We start from the raw sequence: 18,466 nt of genomic DNA, 5'->3' as shown, positions 1-18,466 counted from the left end.
ATATGCCATTCTCTTCCCTTCCAGGGTTTATAATCTAGACACACACACACACACACATGCAAACACACATGCACACAAGCACGGACAACATGGCAAGAAATTAGAACACAGCTCTCATGTCATATTTCCTCCCTTCGGCCATGTTCATGGATTCCACAACATCTGCTGAAAATCACGTAGCTGCCAGGCCTGGTACTGAGCGCCACAGCGCTCCGCCGCAGGCTACTCTGATTTATCGGTTTCTATTTAGGAGACAATATTTTGTGGTGAAAACACAATGCAACAAGCTGGCATTGTTTATCAACTGCTAAGTAAGCTCAGTCTGGTCTACTGGGTTCCACTCATGATTAATCTATTTGTGAAGTTACTTATGGCTTATAGTTATATTGATGAATCATTTCCCTCCTGAATTTAAATCCTAGTACTGATGATTAGCTCATCAGTCTGTAGAGCTGTGAAAGTAATTTTATGTGTAATAAATTAGTGAAATTGAACCAAATCAGACTTATTTTACAAAAACATTTTTTCCTTTCATAGCTTTTCTGTTAGGCCTAGAAAAAAAAAGAAGTGCTGTTAGTCTCACAATTGGTCAGAGGAGAACAACCACACTGTACAGATGTCATATTTCTTTATTTTGATAAACAAAGGAAAAACTTGTAAACTTTACAACATTGATCCAACAGTTGAAAGGTGTTTAATATCTGCAAAACTATGTACATATTAAGTCTCCTAAGGAGAGCCCAAAAATGTCAATTTGAAATCATTAATGAATTATTTTTGTTGATCCCAGTCCCAAGTCCATATTTTTTTAGCATCTAGAGTATACACTGAGTTAAACAAATGCATTAAAGTCAGCTTCACACTGATTTCTAGGAAGCACAGGGCTTATTTCCTAGATCATTCATAACCACCCTAGAAAATCTGCAGTATCTGGAGTTTCAAAAAGGATTCCTAGTGCTGCTTCTACCTTCTCAGTGCCAGTAAGCAAGCTCCGTAATCCCCAGATGGGCCATAGGAAAGAAGTGCAGAAACGAGTGAGGTGGAAGGCCAATGAAATTAGAAGCCAGGGGAGCAAATGGAAGTAGAAAGGCTAAGCTCAGAGATCAAGACAACCAACCAGGCATCTGAGAAGGGTCGGATCACCAAAATTATCTGCTGGCCAATATTAGGAGGAAAGAAAGTCAAAGGAAACACCATGTGATTACAACTAAACAAATCTATTCACGTAGGTCTTTGATGTCGCAGGGACTATTATAATAGAAACATATGATGTTCAAGGACAAGCAACTTTGCCACCAAATAAGATAATGTCATTCTTCCTGATGACAAACAGGAAGGGGTGATCGGCCCTAAACACCGTCGAGTCGGGGAGCTGCTTTTCCACGATGTTACCTTCTGTGGCAGCGGTTGCCAGGGAGCCCTCCTCGGTGACCTCTATGTAAGACTTGTGCATTAGTTTGGATATATAGAGACGACCTCCCGAAGCTATTCCAGAGAGGTCAGCTCTGGACTCATCGAAGATATCTTTCAGCCCCAGGGCTCTCAAATGCCCTTTCATTTCATAGTTCTTCTCTATCTTGAATTTCGGAAGAAACACCTCCACATACTGAGAGGTCATTTTTCTTGGATTGGTCCAGTCCATTAGGTTACGAAAGGACAGTTTGTTCTCAACCTGTAAGGATATTTAAAATGTAATTTACAATCATATTGTTAAGAAAATATGAAGCAGCAAAAACAAAGACCCATGGTTTTCCATGATTACTCCCCTCTTGAATTTTCGTATTTAAGCACGTGAATGGGCCCTGGGGAAGCCTGGAAAGGGAATATGATTTAAATAATAGTTCAAGTACTTTTTCAAAATAAATCTCATATTTAATTTCTCTGCTATGACAAGGCCTGACTCATGAGCACTTCCAGGTTTCTCTGTTCTCTACCCACATTAGGAACAGATACAGCCAAAGTGAAATATGAATGGATGAAAGATCTACAGAAAATGTAGATCATCCAGTTGAAACAAGAGCTCAGCAGTCATTTAAATCAGTGTTTTCTAATTAATCATTTGCCTTTCGTGAAAGACAGAAAATAATAATGTTTGCACGATTTACAGGGTAAACCAATGAAAACCAGAATGGCTTGAATAAAAAGACCCAGAGTCCCAGCCCTGGGAGCTTGGGTGAGCAACCCAAGTACAACCACCCCCACAGGGAAGCTTGGATCCAATAACTCTCTTGCCCAACACATGAGACAATGGAAGTTCAAGAGGATGTCAGGAGGTGTGCCCAGGGTGCACAGACCACAACCTCATTTACACAACTGGAAGCCCATACCTCCCTCCAATGTCATTGCCACCCCAAACGACTCACAAATTGAATTGCCAGTTCTTGAATACTAAGAATTGACCAGATTCTTCCAGATTTAGAATAGGGATATTTTTCATGAACATTGTTTAGAAATCTCATATATGGATGTTCTTTTCAAATTAAGATTCACTGAAATCTTTTAACATCACTTTTCATACATATCAAACTTCACTTGTATTTTTATCAAGAACATGAATTTATATAATCAAGTTCAGTACATTTGAAATTTCTGTGTGTAAATTTTCCAGTTTGTGACTAATCTGTAATGACTTTTTATTCTAAGTTGGAAAATTTTTCCTTAACTTACTAAGTGCCAACTTCCTCATTGTTATCTGGTTATGTAGAAATATGTAAGTATTTAAGTTTTTATTGTATGAAAATTTATATGAATCTAATTCACACATTATTAGGTAAACTATTAAAGGAAAAAACTCAGATAATAAGTACAAGAGCAAATCTTTCTTTTGCACTAATTTTTGTTTTATGTGGGCTATTTTTTCCATTAATACTGATAATTTAAGGTAAATAATGTATGTGTTATAAAACCTAATTGTCATGAGGATTATCAAGTGAATTGTTGATTTCATCTAAGTACTAATATTTGATATTAGCATGTTTTAGATTTAATCATGATTTTTCTCTTGTGGTTCCTTACTAAAAAGGATATTAAGTTGAAAAACTAAGAAAAGTCATTACAAAAACTCAGTGGCCTTCTATGTAGAAACTAAATTACCAAAGCTTTAAAGTTTTGGTTTTGAATCACAGGTAGAAGATACAAATAATGCCCCTGGATAGTGAAAACATCAACTTCCTTACACTGTTTCTACTTGTTCTACAATGAACTTTCCTTGAGTTTCAGATCAAAACATAGCCAATATTTTAAAATGTACTTGTAACTTTCTACTGTAGCTGAGATACATATGTGTGCCCCCACACACAGATACATATGTTTGCATATATGTGCATATAAATAGTCCTTAATAATCATATATTTGTCTATCAGACTAATTAAATCCCATGAGTCTCCTTTCCCTTTCTCACAAGGTTGCTGTAAGAATCAAATGAAATAGAATAAATGAAATGCAGAGCACATGGCCTGGAATGTAGGAGATATTCAATAAATGGTATTGATTATTTGTTTTTATCAGGAGAACAGAGAAGGGAGAGGTGACCAACCAAGGCCTCTGCAATGGCAGGTCGCAAACAGAAAGAGCCAAGTTCAGGGGGAGGATAAATGGAAGAAGGGCTGGAAGAAGAGCAGGATCTGAGACAGAGTGATGGCACCTGGTTTGCACAGCCAGCACCATCTGTTCCTGCACTCTGCTGGTCTGTTTCTCCTGTGACATCAGTCACAGGGCAATCCCTAAGCACCGCTTCACACCAGAGACACAGTGGCATGACCTGATACTATACATTTTATTCCCAAAAGCTTGCAACTCCACCATTTCATGTTATCTAAAAGTGGTTAGCCAAAAACTTGCATGACATTAAAGGCTATTCTTAGCCAAGAATTAAAAAAGACCTAAGCTCATGTATTTTGAACTTCATGGCTAATCTAAGAGGGTCCCAAGTTTATAACTATTCAACCACCATTGTGATAAACTGAGATATTTCAATCTCAACATCTGTAATGGTGTTTGGCACATTAGTAGGTATGTATTTGTCAAATAAATGAATCAGTATCTAATATCCTAACCTGACATCTTAAAATTGATGGATAAAAACACAATGAAGAGTATCCTAAAGGTCCTCTTATTCCCCAGGAGTGGAAGTGGCAAGTCACTTACTTGGGATAGGTCGCTCTCAGGCAGCAGAATGTACATGCTTATACCACCATGATATCTGAGCTGGAGAACCTGCATGGATGGATCCTGAATAGTAGACAAGTTGAACTTCCGTTCCTGATGCATCATGGCAATTGCTTTCCCAGAACACTGCAAGTCAAGTCACAAAGAGTAATTCATAATCCCACTTCACTTTACTTACTGGTTGAATGCATAAAAAATATTGTACTTGGTGAGTCAATGCTGTAGACTTTTTCTGACATGCTTCTTTCATTGATACACATCCTAGTGATAAAAGCACAGACTTTGAGTTTACTCTCTGGCCTCAACTATGTGACTTGGGTAAGCTACTTCCCCTGTCTGCATCTCTGTTTCTACACCTACATGACGGAGATGGCAAGAATCCTTGCTGTACTAGATGGTGAAGACTGTGTCAGCTAATGTATCCTGCAGCTGGAGCTTGGCCTTGCACTTACTGTTAAAACTGAAAAGTGTAACAGGTTATGGATAATTACTAAACAGTGATACAATGAAACATGAATGCTATGGATTTTTTCTCTTATCAGAAGTAAAATATAGACTAGTATTATCAAAATTACACAATTTAAGAATGAAGTCTTAGAAAAATTAAAAACCTGCGAAATATTTGATACTGCCCCTTAAGTTCACTTGAGGAAGCACAATAGCCCTTGTCTTGAAGATGCTGTTTGTAGAGTTAGGAACACCAGAGAGGTGCAAGGGGCTGTCTTTTGGCTAATGATATTATGATCTGCAAACTGGTCAACATTTCTGTAATACCTCCTTTCATGACAAAAGTTTTCACATGGGAGGTCAATCCTCTGTCCTTGAACCAAAGGTCCTTCTCCCTTGGGAAAGTTGCCCTTTTTGACTTAGAGTCTAATCCTCAGAAAGGACACATATAAGCAATGAAGAGGTAGCATTTGCCTAGTGAGTCAGAAGAATCAAGCTTGGTACAAGTGGGAGCTGGGATTTCATGCTATAACATTTCATTTCTATCTTGAGGCAGAGAAAGAATCACAGATGCTAAAGAGGTGATTTCACCAATTTTTAATTTGGTGCAACCAACATTAATTGCCAGCAATCAAGATTCCATCGCGTATTCCATGATGGAGCTTGCTGCGGTTTGGATATGAGGTGTCCCCCAAAAGCTCACATGTGAGACAATGCAAGAAGGTTCAGAGGAGAAATAATTGGGTTACAAGAGTCTTACCCCAATCAGTGAATTAATTCCTGATTGGATTAATTGAAGTGGTAGGGTGTGGCTGGAGGAGATGGGAATTGGGGCATGGTTATGGAGTATGTATTTTGTATCTGGAGGTTTCTCTCTTTGCTTTCTGATCTCACATGAGCTGCTTCTTTCTGCCACACACTCTGCCATGATGTTCAGCCTCACCTCAAGTCCGAGGGAATGGAGCTGGCCTTCTGTGTACTAAGACCTCTGAAACAGTGAGTCCTCTAATAGGCTTTTTCTCCTTTAAAATTGTTCTAGTAAGATCATGTAGTCACAGCAATGAAATAGCTGACTAAAACAGAGCTGTATTTTATAGCTATGTTACACAGGGTCTGTGATTGGCAGGAAGAGTGTTGAAAACAAGGTTATTATATGGTAATACTTTAGAAAACCAAAACTCCATTAGAAGCAAGACAAAAAACCCAATCCAGAAGACAGGAATGTTTTATGCTTTGCCTTCACTGTTGGAAAGGAGGCAACAAATGCAATGTACTATAGAACGGTGCCATCGCCTGGGGGAAGCACTGCAGGAAGGAGTGGGAAACAAGAGCTCACTTGGAATCCTGTCCCTCCCAGTCACTGAAGTTCTAATACTCCCTGGTGTGCTCCTATGACTATTATACGGGTAATATCTTTAGAAGACGGAGCTGTATTTTGTTAGGATTTATCATATGTATTATTTTGTCGTATACAATTTTCAAAATATATCTGTGCCCAACTCTTTCTTCCCACAGAGACACATACATCATGAACTTGCTCCACCAGGCTCTGACTTAGGACCCCCAGGTCAGGGACACAGAGCGGGGCTGGCCTTCAGTCCAGGCAGGCTGCCAGAGGCAAGTCTTGGCAGCCAACCCGGCCCAGCCTAGTCCCAGTTCTGCTCTGCACTCCAGTCTCCTCTCACTGTCGCTGGACTCACCCTACCTCCACACACTGCCTGCCTCGCTCACCTTTTACTTCCCACCTCCTGACTCATCCACTAATCTTTAACTGTGGTCAACTCTCAGTACTTCCGTGTCTAAAACTTCCGAAGTGAGAAAGTGCAGACAATACCAAAATGCCACTTGAAAAATAAAACTAAGTTTTAAAGTTAAATCTGAATTTCTCTGCTTCAGCATAAAAGGCTGAGTGAATTGAAAGGAATCATCTTAAATATCAACTAAGCGAATCACTTCATTTTGCACGTGAGGAGGAGGTCCATCAGGTTGACTTGCCTCAGACAACACAGCTTCAGCGAAGCAAGGCAGGGACCCCAACGTGGCACGCCTAACTCTAAGGCTGCCGATGTTTCCACTATGCTATTACAGACACATGGCTGAAACAAAAAAGGAGCCGCGTGTAAAGCAGCCAAGTGTAAGCTTATGAACTTGGTAATAAGATGCTTTAGGTTAAAAAAAAAAAAGAAAAACAACTAAATAAAGAAGTAGATATATTTATAAAGGTATAACTTTGCTAACTATAACTTTATCCTTTATAAAAAGAAACATTCATTCTTTGACTCAGGAAAATCATCAGTGGTAAATAACTGTTAGAACCACAGTTAAAAATCACAAAACATAAGATACATTTTTGTCATGTTTCCTTTTTCATAGTCTTCCAACTAGAATACCTTAAAATAAATTCATACTTCAATACTTCTTTCGATACAGACTATATCTAAAGACATATCAATTTCTGAGGGCCCCTTCGGTCGTGCTTTGTAACCTGAGCTAGCGTTGGCTTTGTAAAGCATTGCTTGGTAATGCTGAAGAAATGGCAAGCCCACCATTTGCCTGTGTAAATACCACAATTTCCTGCAAAGAACTACTCCTGGGGAAGAGCCTCCCAGGTTAGGCAGGAGATGTACAAACCTTGGGAGACTTGAACCGGCAGTTTAAGGTCTCGCTCTTGGTGAAGGCTGACTCCCACTTGCCCTTGAAGTACACGGCGTTCACCAGCACCATGACCGCGGAGGAGCTGATGCTGCCGTCGCTGAACACCTTCTTTATTTTCCCTTTTGAAAAATAAGTTGAGGAAAAAAATGTTCATTCTTAATGTAAAATGTAAAACCTGCTTTCAAAGATCATTAATGGGCTTGAAGTTTTTCTCTAACCATAATAATTATACTGATAATCATGATTATTAGTAATAATCATGTTATTACTAATGTTATCCATAAGCAAAGAATGGGTCTGGCACTTTCTAAATGCTTCAAGCACAATATTTGGTTTAATCCTTCTAAAACCTCTATGAGGTCGGCACTATTACCATTATCTGTTTCCTGTTAGAAAACTGGGACACTGAGAGATTAAGGAACTAATATAAAGTCACACGACAAGAAAGCAGTGGCCATAGGATTTCCCACCTGGGACAACAGTCCCCAGAGCCCCTGTTCCAGGCACCAAACCACCTTTACTGCACTGATGAGGCCACCTGGGCCACTGTAGCACTCCAGGTGTAAGTAACTTCATTCAGCTGAAAGGGCTGGTTCTCTCCTTCATTCCACATCAATGAGATTTTTTGCTAGATGCATCCACTATTCTAAGAACTTGAATTGAAACCATAAAAGTCATAGTTCATGCCACCTTCCAGCCCATAGTCTAACACAGGATTTAACAACCAAACAAGCAGTTTGGACAGTCCAGTAACACAGATAGGACCAGTTTAGGGGTATGTCACCGTAGAAAGGGCTCTCTGCTTGAACTGAGGGCAATTTAAGGGAGCAAAGGGATCTTCCAGAAAGCAAGACTGCTTATTCAAAGATATGGAAGTCTGGAAGGGGAAGTATACATGGAGAAATCCTAATTCATTCCTATGTGTTAGGTAGAAAGACTGGAAAGGTTGAAAGCAGGTCTGGTAAGAACTTTGGATTGTCCTGAAGGTGATGGGAGACATTCAGATTTCACTGAAAGACAAGGAAAAGGCAGGTCATGATGGGTGAGATCTACTTCTCAAATAATGTTGTATAGAGAGAGGGGCAGTAAGATATGGGTGGGTTGTTTAGAATATTGGCAATGATTTGAAATTTCTTCCCCAAATAAGTGTTAAGGACATATGCTTATACAAATGATAATTATATACAGGTTGCATGAGAAAGGCAGAGAATAAATAACTGAGCCAAAGCAAAAAAGATACTAGCAATCTGATTCTTTTAAATACTACACAGAATTCCATTCAGTTATTGGAAAAGTAACAATTACACAGTTCCTCTGGATTTATAAGTACTATATTTGAAACTCAGGATAACTAAAATCAAAGTAATCCACTACTGATATAATGATGAATGAATGAACAAAAAGGAAATTGAGACATCATATTCTCATTCCCAGGATTAACTGTATACAGCTAAACCTTTGCTTTAGGAGTATAAGTTATATGTTTCACATTTCTGAGGCAAAGACAAACTCAATAAATACAGTTATAATTCTCAGTACAAATCAACCCTTAAGTAAAGAAATAACTACTATCTTTGGAATCAGTTGATTAACAAATGAAAGGATGAATAGATTTCCTTATTTGTTTTGCAATAAACCAAAACATTTTTAGTTGTGAAATAGACTTACCAATAAACAGTTGTACTTTCTCTGGAAGATAACTCCTTTGCCAAATAAGTTATTGTGATAAGTAAAGAGAATTTTAAAAAATAAGAAAAACTGTAATCCTTTAGTGAAAGCAATGACATGAAGATATATTTCTTTGATGGTAGAACATTATCATCTTAAGAGCTAGACCAAGTAGGAACAGTCAGATATGAAAATTAGCCCAATCCTAATGAAGCGTATGGACCCACTAGGATGAAATACTACTTTGTGGTCATGAAAAATGTGCTGTAAACAAATCTTAGTTTTTGTTCCCTAGGTGAAAAATTACTTCAGGTTATTGTTGGTTTATAAAAAGGTCATAATATGTGTTTGTCTCACAGGTTTGTTTCCCAGTCAAAAAAGATAATATAAAAAACAAGATTTTTGAAAAGTACAAAGCATTCTAAAGATTACTCAAAACCACATTGCAGACAAATATTAAGGCAGTTTTAAATGGCAGCAATCATGACTTTGGATTGACAGGAGCCATTCCTTACATGCACAAAAACTCCCAGTTTTAAAGTTGGTAGTTCTCCATATTCATGTATAACTGACATATCTTATAGAAAAATAAGGCATTGCACTCACCATGCGTCTCATTTTCAATCCATTTATTAATCTTATTTCTGGTATCATCTACATCATTTGTAAAGTCCACTCTTTCCACTTTGGCATTATATAATTTTTCAGCACATTCAATATAATTCTAGAAATAAGAACACAGTGCTTGTAGTTACAAATGACCACCAACTGAGTATATAAGAAATGTACCTTTGAACCTGTCTCTTGATTTCTACTGCTTTATTCACAGCCCCACCTGTGCCTCAAACGTGAGTACATGTATGTAGCTGTATACATAGCAACATGACTAGAAGGGGTCTGGAGAATATGAAGTAGAATTTGTATAGCACTTTCAACTTCATATTATCTTAAGGGATTGCAGAGGCTAATGGAGAGTATGCCTGAGGCCCACTCCCTGGGTTTACCCGCTGCTGCCTCATCAAAACCTCCCAACAGCCTCTAACTCAACCCATTCACAGAAGAGAAAAGCAGGCCCATGGACCTAGCCCTTAGACTCTGATCTGCACCCAGCTGGTCTCATTTCCCTTCACTTTTCCCTTCATCCTCGGCCCTCTCACCACACCCAGTTCCTTACAGTCCCTCCAAAGGGCATTGAGGTGCCCTCTCTCCCTTGAGGTCTTTGAACAACATTCCTTCTCCCTGGAATGTCTCACATTTCTCATGATTGTCTTGCTTATTTTCCCAGTGTCACTGTCTCTCTTTGACAGACAGTCTTTCCAAGGTCCCTCCTGTGTCTTCCAACAGTCACTTTACCTTTGTTTTTCTTTTCTTTTTTTAAATTGAGAAAGAACATTTGTACTTCTTTGAAAGAGAACAAGGAGAGCCAGAAGGCCTGGGATCAGGAGATCTGGTTTGTTTATGAGCCTGCAGATGCCCACTGGAGGACATACACTGGGAAGGGACAGCGTTGAGCCTGGCACTGAGGAATAAGGGATGGCTTGTCACATGACTGTGGAGAAATGCACAAATACCGAGGACAAACTCCAGAAACCTCCAGAGACTATATGCTGTATTAATGGATCACCTTTCCCTTGTAAGAAGGTGGACTGAAAGTGGAAGACCACCAAGATAAGATCCTAAAGAACATTCCGGTTTGACTACTCAGTAGTCAACCAAGAGTCTAGCTGGGATGGGAGACCATGGTGCTATAGTGGCAACCACATACTTTGAGGCTTTCCCAGGAACAGTTGCTGAGGGAATTTGTGGCATTGATATAGATTTGGAGGTTTGTTGGGGAAAGAGAGGGTTGGTAAGAGAGTGTTTAGGGAGTGGATCCATGAGTAGTTTGGTATAATGGTGAATATGTTCAGAAAAATTGGACAGGTCAAGAGACTGAATGACTCAATCAAAACAGTAAAGAACAGGTGGAGTGGAAGTGAAAGAGAAGAAGCGTGGGATCCTGTGGATACAGTATGGAATGCTCTTACTAAAACAGTATGGAGAGAGGATCAAGAAACAGAAGTTGGCAAATGGGGCAAAACATCCCCTTACATGGTTGTCCCAATCCTCAGCAACATTGAGGTTAGCCAGACGGTGGCAGAAGTTGAGGAAATATGGAGTTGTATTTAGAGAAGTCTGGCCAAGTCATATTCAGCATAAAAAAAAAGGGAGAAGATACCAGAGATGACAGTTGAGTCTTCTACAATTTCATACATTTTGTAAAAGCTATTATTCTAATAGATTCATTCATACTCAAATATGAGTGGAAAGAGCATTATAAATCAAAATATAAGTAGTTTGGCAATTATTGACCTTCATGCTGATTTAAATGATTAAAAATTATCATTTATTACATTCAATACCAAAAGTGCTTTTCAGAGTAACTAAATGCATTATTTCCCTTACCACCACCCTGCCCAGTATTGGGGGTTGAACCCTGTGGTTACCACTGAACTCCACCCCCAACCCTTTTTTATCTTTCATTTTAAGACAGGGTCTGAAACTGGCCTCAAACTTTGATTCCCCTGCCTCAGCCTTCTGAGTAGATGGGATTACAGGCATGTGCCACCTCACCCGCTTGCATTGCTTTCTTTACATGATATGCATACAAAATAAAAACATGGAAATCTGCTATAAATAGTAGCAAGATTGACAAAGCAACCCCCAATTTAAAAGAGCTAGTAGTCTCTCATGGGGACAGCAGTGAATATAGGAAAGGATAAATCAGATGTGATGAACATACAAACTGGCTCCTGTAAAACTTGTGCAGAATCTTTTTCAAAGAGTAAAAAAATGGACTCATGCTTCATAATTGGCTGGAGACCAAAGATTTGGGAGTGGTTCTGGGAGGGGCAAAAAATTTGAGTGGGTGACAGACAGAGGGGACAATAATGATTGGGTGGAACAGAGAGAGGTGACAAAGATGAAGGTGGAGATTAGCCCAGCAATGTCACTGAGGCAGAGTTTTATAGATAGTTGTCTGAGGAGTGGAGAATTAAAAGGAAGAGAAAATATGTTCATAAAACTATGGGCAGTGTGTGTGCTTCACAGTCCTAACCAGGTAAGCAGCTTCTGGTAGTCATTGCAACCATGGGACCCAGGTATGAGTTGGGCATAGTGACTTAGAGCATTCTGGGCCTCACAGGCCTGGGAGTAGGCAAGATGCTATGACGAATGCATCCATTACCAACATTACACGGAAGTACTAAAACTTAGTCTGCTGACCCCCTTTCCTGCCTCTGCATTGGATTTGAGCTACTCTTTTGCTAATGGCTGATCTTATCTGGCCATATCTCCCAAGAAGAACTCATTTATAAACAGTCTCACTTTAATACAAGAAAATGACTGCTGGAAGGAGAGGTGAAAAGCACAGCTGAGAAAGGAGAACTCACACCAAGGATGCCGAACTGTCTCACTAGACCCAAAGCTCAAAGGAAGAGTGACAGACACTTCCTGTGACCATGGTCTCCCCTAAGTGTGCTGCATGCCCTCCACCTACGGCTCCAAGTTCTTCCAATGCAGAAGTGCTCTTCTAATTTAGAGTCCATCAGTCTGGAGACTCTGCATATGTGGATTCTATATTCAGATATTCATATACGTCAGTCTGGAGATTCATGAATATGTGGAAGGAAAACTTGAGCTTTGGAAACAGTGATGATATTTTGAAGACATTTGGCAATGTAATTAGCCATAAAAAAAAAAAATCACTTTGTATGACTAAGTAGAAAGGCTTGTGCCTTTCTTCACAAAACAAATTCCAGGTCCAGAGTAAAAATAATCTTCTCAAATAAGCAGTTTCACTTACCTTATGAATGTCAAACACTTTTTCTGCAAAAAGACCATTGGCAATGCTGAGTTCATAATCTTTGTGGGATGAATTTATATTGGAAAGAACTCTTTTCAGTTGAGTCTGGAGTCCCGGCTGCTATTAAAAAGAGGTATAAAAAAAAAGTTGTGTAAAAATTTATTCTTGAACTTCAGGTATATACATAATCTCATTTACATGTGAAATAAAACATGTATATTATACTATAAAAGAATTTAAAATGATGCTATCAAAGCAGCAAGCAATGCCATATTCAAATCCAATGTTTTACCTTTCCTCATAATAATGTCTCTTATGAAATTAAAGAATTTACTGAAATGGACTTAGAATAAAACTGTTCATTTGAAACAGTTTGTTTAATATGTGTACCAAAAAATTGATTTTCACCAAAAGTTAACTATGAATAACAAGGGAGAAAGGCATATCATTTAGTTCCATTTGAACATACCAAAATCTGACCAAAACACAAGTAAAATATTGGTAAATTAATAATTAACGAGTAAACTATCAAAAGTTTTATTTGAAATATCCCTAATCTGGGGATTTGAAACCAGTTTCATTGTTTTAAAAGAATACAGGACATACTAAAATATATTCATGAAACAATAATTCTTCTCAATTTAATCTCATTATCTTTTTAAAAAGATCATATTATCTTTACCTGGTTATTGGAAGAGTTTCCCCGTCCTGAGCCAGTGTTAAAGTAAAGGGCCTGCCAACAGAATGGAAGGAGAGCAGTTATCAGAATCAGAGATTACTAGGGAAAAGGTTGGCAAGAGGTCTTATAGATAAAAATATTTCTTCCCCAATACATCTGTCTAATTGCCATTCCAAGTTCACCAGCATCCTAGAGTGCTTCTCCCTGTGACACCAGACAAACACAGTGGGCTGAGGAGGGAAGCGTGTTCTAGTTTTCTTTTTATTTCATTTTCTTCCTTCTCCACATGCTGACTTCTCAGCTTCACCAGGATTCTGGAATTCAAGTTAATGCATACAAACGCTACAGTGACTTGCTTCCAGGAAAACGTGCTCCTGGGTGGTGTGTTCACACTGGATGCTAACGCTATGGTGTCCACCCAGCCTAACTTCACACTGAACAGAAAGCCTAACTGAACAGCTGAACCCAACAGTTGACCATGTAGTCATGAATTCTGCCAAAGTCCTCATGACATAACTCAAGATACCTGTGGACTGTTTTACGATCTGTCAAATGACTCAGTCTTTTTTTTTTTTTTTTTTGACCTGGCAGTTGTCATTTTAGCATTTAAGCCAATACAAATTAGGTCATCCACCCATGAGCTCATTTAATATTTATTTATATTTTATCTACTAGATCCCCACACAACTTACTTTTAAGTAATTTTTGGATCATATAACCCACTGGCATTTCCTACTGATTTTTATTCCTAAATTTCTTGAAATTTAATTTTATAAAATAGCCTTCAGTTTTACTTTGATTGACTAGGTCCTAAAACACTGTGTCATTCCCATTTGAACACTTGAAGGTCTTTCTTCCTTCCCCTTTTTCCTACTCCTTGATCTTACAGAATCCTCAGTATGTGGAACTTCCCTTAATTTTCAAATTACTGGTAATAAAAAACTCAATATTGTGTGAAATACATGCCTTACTTGATCCAAAGGATTTCAGCACAGAAACTCAGGTTTTTGCTAACATTTGATCCTATTCTTTATACCTACACATTGACACATTCAAACAAGACACAAAACAAATTTAGTTCAGGTAGTCACTTGTATTGACCAAATTTTGAAAGTACATGTTGTGTACCAGGTGTGATTTTGATTATGAAAAGACCATTTCAGTCTGATAGAGGATTTCCTTGTATGAATGTGCAGTGTATAGTGGTTATGAAATTGCTTCCTCACCAAAGTTCTTTTCAGTAAAACCCTCCATCACTGCTACCACCACCCCCAGCAGCCCTGCCCTCTGGGTCATTGTGGAAGCTTGACTCAAGGTCACATTTTGGTCACATTCAGACAAAAGAAGAGAACTTTTTAAACTCTTTCTCCTCTGTTCCCTTAATTCAAGATTATGCTTGCAGAGGTTTATTGAATGTAAAATGTTATAAATTTGCAGTTTTATATTAAAGGAGTTTATTTTTTAAAAGATATGCTATATTCATGATAAAATAGAACTGGAAAGCTTAATTTTTTTCAGTTTAAAAACTTCCTAAGTTCAAACATCATTGCTGTATTAAGGTATACTTCTGACCAGCATTAATTCTTTACAAGGGAATTTTGTTCCATTTGTGAGTGATTACACATAGCACATGTTCATCTGTAAAAAGACTATTAAAAGTTTTGAACTAGAACCTAAAGTGACCATGTGCCAGAACATGAACACTTCTGGTCTGGCAGCCCACGGAAACACCAGCATTTGCCATGTGAAAAAAACTTCCCTCATAAATCTGTAGATTTGGTAAACTGTTATTTGTGAGAGTACAGAAATAAAAGCCACAAGTCATACCAGTCCACAAAAAAATGTGTGTGTGTTGTGATGAAGAAAATACGAAAAAGTAAGATATCTTTTTAATCTTAAACTTTCACTATATTATGAGAATCTTGCTTCTTTCCAATATTTCTACTAGATAATAGAATAATTAACCCTCACTGCCCAAATCAGAAAGGAAGAACATAACTGACTGCTCTCACTGTCAATCATCAAGTTTAGGAGGCAGGCAGGTGACTTCAAAGGAGAGAAGTAGAGGCCACTGCACATCCACTGCGATTTTCAGTAAGCAAAAAGTTTTGTTGGATTCCCTTAAAATAGAAGAGCAGAGAGGCATCCAGGTACACTCAAAGGATTTATTAACCTTTTGGATTGATGCTTAATATGTGAATTTTTGGAGATCTTGGAGTTCTGAATTGTTCATTCACTACCTCAGAGAAAAGAAAATTATATCATAATGCGAAACCCAGCAAAAATAAGAGCTTTTCTGCCTCTTTTGGCAAAAGCAAAACAAAACCAAAAAAGTGTTCTAAAACATACTTCTGTGGTGGCCACAATGAAGGAATGAATTTAAATTTTAATGTACTGTTGAGTAAAGGAGAGGATTCCCCTCTTGTAATAGCTTTTATGTTGAAAATGATTTAATGATTTGATAGTCCCTCATTTCCCCCACCAGGAAATTTTAAGATACTCATAAACTAGGATTAGTGGTCCAAAATTCTCATAGCACAATGAATTTTGTCCTTCAAATGGAAAAGACTTTCCCTTAGGAATGTCCTAAAACATCATCATTAGCCTCCCTTGTGGCAGTCATGGTATTAGCTCCTGGAGCCAGAAATCTGTGAAGTTTCCAGCATTACTAAGAGAAAAAGTAGAAAAATATCATACGAAGAATATAATTAAGCAGAGGATTAAAAAAAAAAACCTCTGTACACTTAAAATGGCACTCGTTTATAAAGAATGTCAAAAGAAGTAAGTAACCTACCAGCCTCCTATAAATTTATGCAGTTAATATCCACCACAATAATTGAAATAATATTTCAAGTTACCTTTTTTTAAAAAAAAAAGGTATGCGATGATGATAAGATATTGACATCTCAACACACAAGATGATCTAGAAAGGATTACATTTAAAGCCTGGGCTGGACTCCCTGGGACCACAGTCACCCAGGCAATTTTTTCCAGATTCCAAAAAAAGGCAGAGGGTGGCATTTGGAGGAGCAATCAAAAGCCTCATCCTCATCTCCAGCCCAGAAAGTTCCTCTCTGCTTGTCTTCCTGGTCCTTCGCTTTAGGGAATAAATGCTGTTGTCCTCTAACAAAATCATCTCTGGTACATCCACAAGTACTAGAGAGGTGGAAGCCAAGCTGTGGGGGGAGCACCAGAGGCCACTGACATGGGCCTTCGGTCTGCCTCCCCTCCCAGCAGGTGCAGCAGGGCTACAGAAAGGGCTACCATGTCCCAGCACAGGGTCTTCATCATCATGAACCTCTAGCAGGATGTCTAAATCTCAGTTGTTGCTTCCCTGATGCAAAATGCCTCATTCAGAGACCACAGAGGAGCTGTAGTACTGACAGATGGATAAAAAGAAAGTGGGTCAGACCTCTGCTCTGTATTTCATCATTGAACAGGAAAGGACCTGGTGAACAAAAGCAACAACAAAAGTGACAAGTCGGTGAGGTGATGAATATGTTAATTGACTGGATCTAATCTTTCTGCTGATATACATCAATCAAAACAGCCATTGTACCCTATAAACATAACAATTTTTATTTGTCAATTAAAAATCCATTTTAAAAATAAAAAGCTAAATTATCTTTTTTGAAATGGCAGTGGTAAAATAAAATAAGGAGTGGAGACTTTGTTGGCAGTGGTTGTGTTGATGGGTTGGTTGGTTAGCACACATGGCAGGAAGTAAAAGTACACTGTGCTACTGACTTGGTTAAACAGGTTATTCATCTAGAAAAAGCATAAACTGGAAGAGTTAATTCAATGACTGCAAAATTAAATGTGTTCGATTATTTTTGTTTGCACATTCTGAGGAGCAATTTAATGATTACTCCATGATTCAACCTAGATAATTTGAAAAGAGTAAAATAAAAAATTTAAAATTTCATCAAGTGGGAGACAGGAACAGGGCTCATTACCTAGACAGCAATACATAAAATTCAAAACTAAACATTGAATATCTAGGAAATATAAGATAAAAAGTTCAATCAGGACTTGAGAGATAAAATTTAAGATCCTGCAATTATTTGAAATTAGTCAGTTTTAGATTATTCCTTTTAAAATATGGTTCATATTATAACCCATTTTTCTAATAGTTGCTACTATGCCCAAGTGTGATTTCCTTTTGGACTTTGTATGAGTTTTCCCCAGGTCCTCCAGGTTATGAGATCTGAAATGCAAAGTGTCGCTCTACTGGGAAGTGATAAAATTGTACTGTACATTTTAGGCAAAAAGCACATGCACCTCCCCCAGGCATGGATGAGCCATACCCAGAGGCAGTGATGGATTCATTCCACTTCTGTCCCTCCAACCAACTGAGGAAAGGTCTAAAGAACTGCTAGGCAAAGGTGATATGTTCTGCTGCCCCTGTTTATAACTGCCAGAATCTTGATCATGTTTCTGTAAAACAACAAAGGTGTGGGGTTCCTTAAAGTGGTCATATGTGTTTATTTGATCACTTCGCTACTTTGAGAGGGTAGACTTGAGAAAGGGAGGATCATTCTGACACTGGGGTAATAAATTTTGTATGGGACCCATTAAACCAGCCAGGGTCACCATTAGTGTCTCTGTGAAGGTTTCCAAATAAAGGACATCAGACACATAATAAACAATATCACATCATAGACTAGGGGAAAGTGAGACCACTCAGAAGGAGGTATGAAAACTTTAAAAGGCTCTAATTTTCCACCTTAGTCTTAATAGGCTACAGAGAATTGGAACCTACTTCAATTTCCACTTCCTCTTAATCTGGAATGATAATACAAGAAAGGCGAACTTAAAACAGATTAGTTATTTAAAATTCAGAAGTAAGGTCTCTGCAGACATCACAGTGGCAGTCTGTAATATCCCCTGGGGGCCCCTTATCCCCAGTTCTGCTATTGTGGAACTTGAAGAACATCAGCCATCTTCCTCATTTTGCCTTGGTCAGACACGTGGATTTTCAATGCCTTAAGGGATATGGTCATCA

The 18,466-nt window shown here is 38.4% G+C and overlaps 1 protein-coding gene across 5 annotated transcripts in view; it reads right to left on the bottom strand.

The window, feature by feature from the left end:
• Positions 1–611: 611 nt before the first annotated feature.
• The window catches only part of Serpinb7 (serpin family B member 7), a 50,931-nt gene continuing 33,076 nt past the window's right edge, over positions 612–18,466 (bottom strand). For 4 of the 5 annotated variants that reach the window (XM_047526664.1, XM_047526665.1, XM_047526663.1 and 1 more), the window contains exons 3-8: positions 13,465–13,515; positions 12,783–12,902; positions 9,545–9,662; positions 7,247–7,389; positions 4,148–4,294; positions 612–1,672 (exon numbers count right to left, since the gene is read on the bottom strand). In XM_047526664.1, the coding sequence (XP_047382620.1) occupies positions 1,274–1,672; positions 4,148–4,294; positions 7,247–7,389; positions 9,545–9,662; positions 12,783–12,902; positions 13,465–13,515 (978 nt within the window). In that variant the 3' untranslated portion in view covers positions 612–1,273. The remainder of the gene's footprint in view (positions 1,673–4,147; positions 4,295–7,246; positions 7,390–9,544; positions 9,663–12,782; positions 12,903–13,464; positions 13,516–18,466) is intronic. The other variant, XM_047526667.1, reaches the window with a different exon arrangement.

This window comes from Sciurus carolinensis, chromosome 15 (genome assembly GCF_902686445.1).
Source record: "Sciurus carolinensis chromosome 15, mSciCar1.2, whole genome shotgun sequence".
NCBI lineage: Eukaryota > Metazoa > Chordata > Mammalia > Rodentia > Sciuridae > Sciurus > Sciurus carolinensis.
The sequence above is the reverse complement of the archived record's forward strand: the minus strand, read 5'-3'. Positions and strand labels throughout refer to the sequence as shown.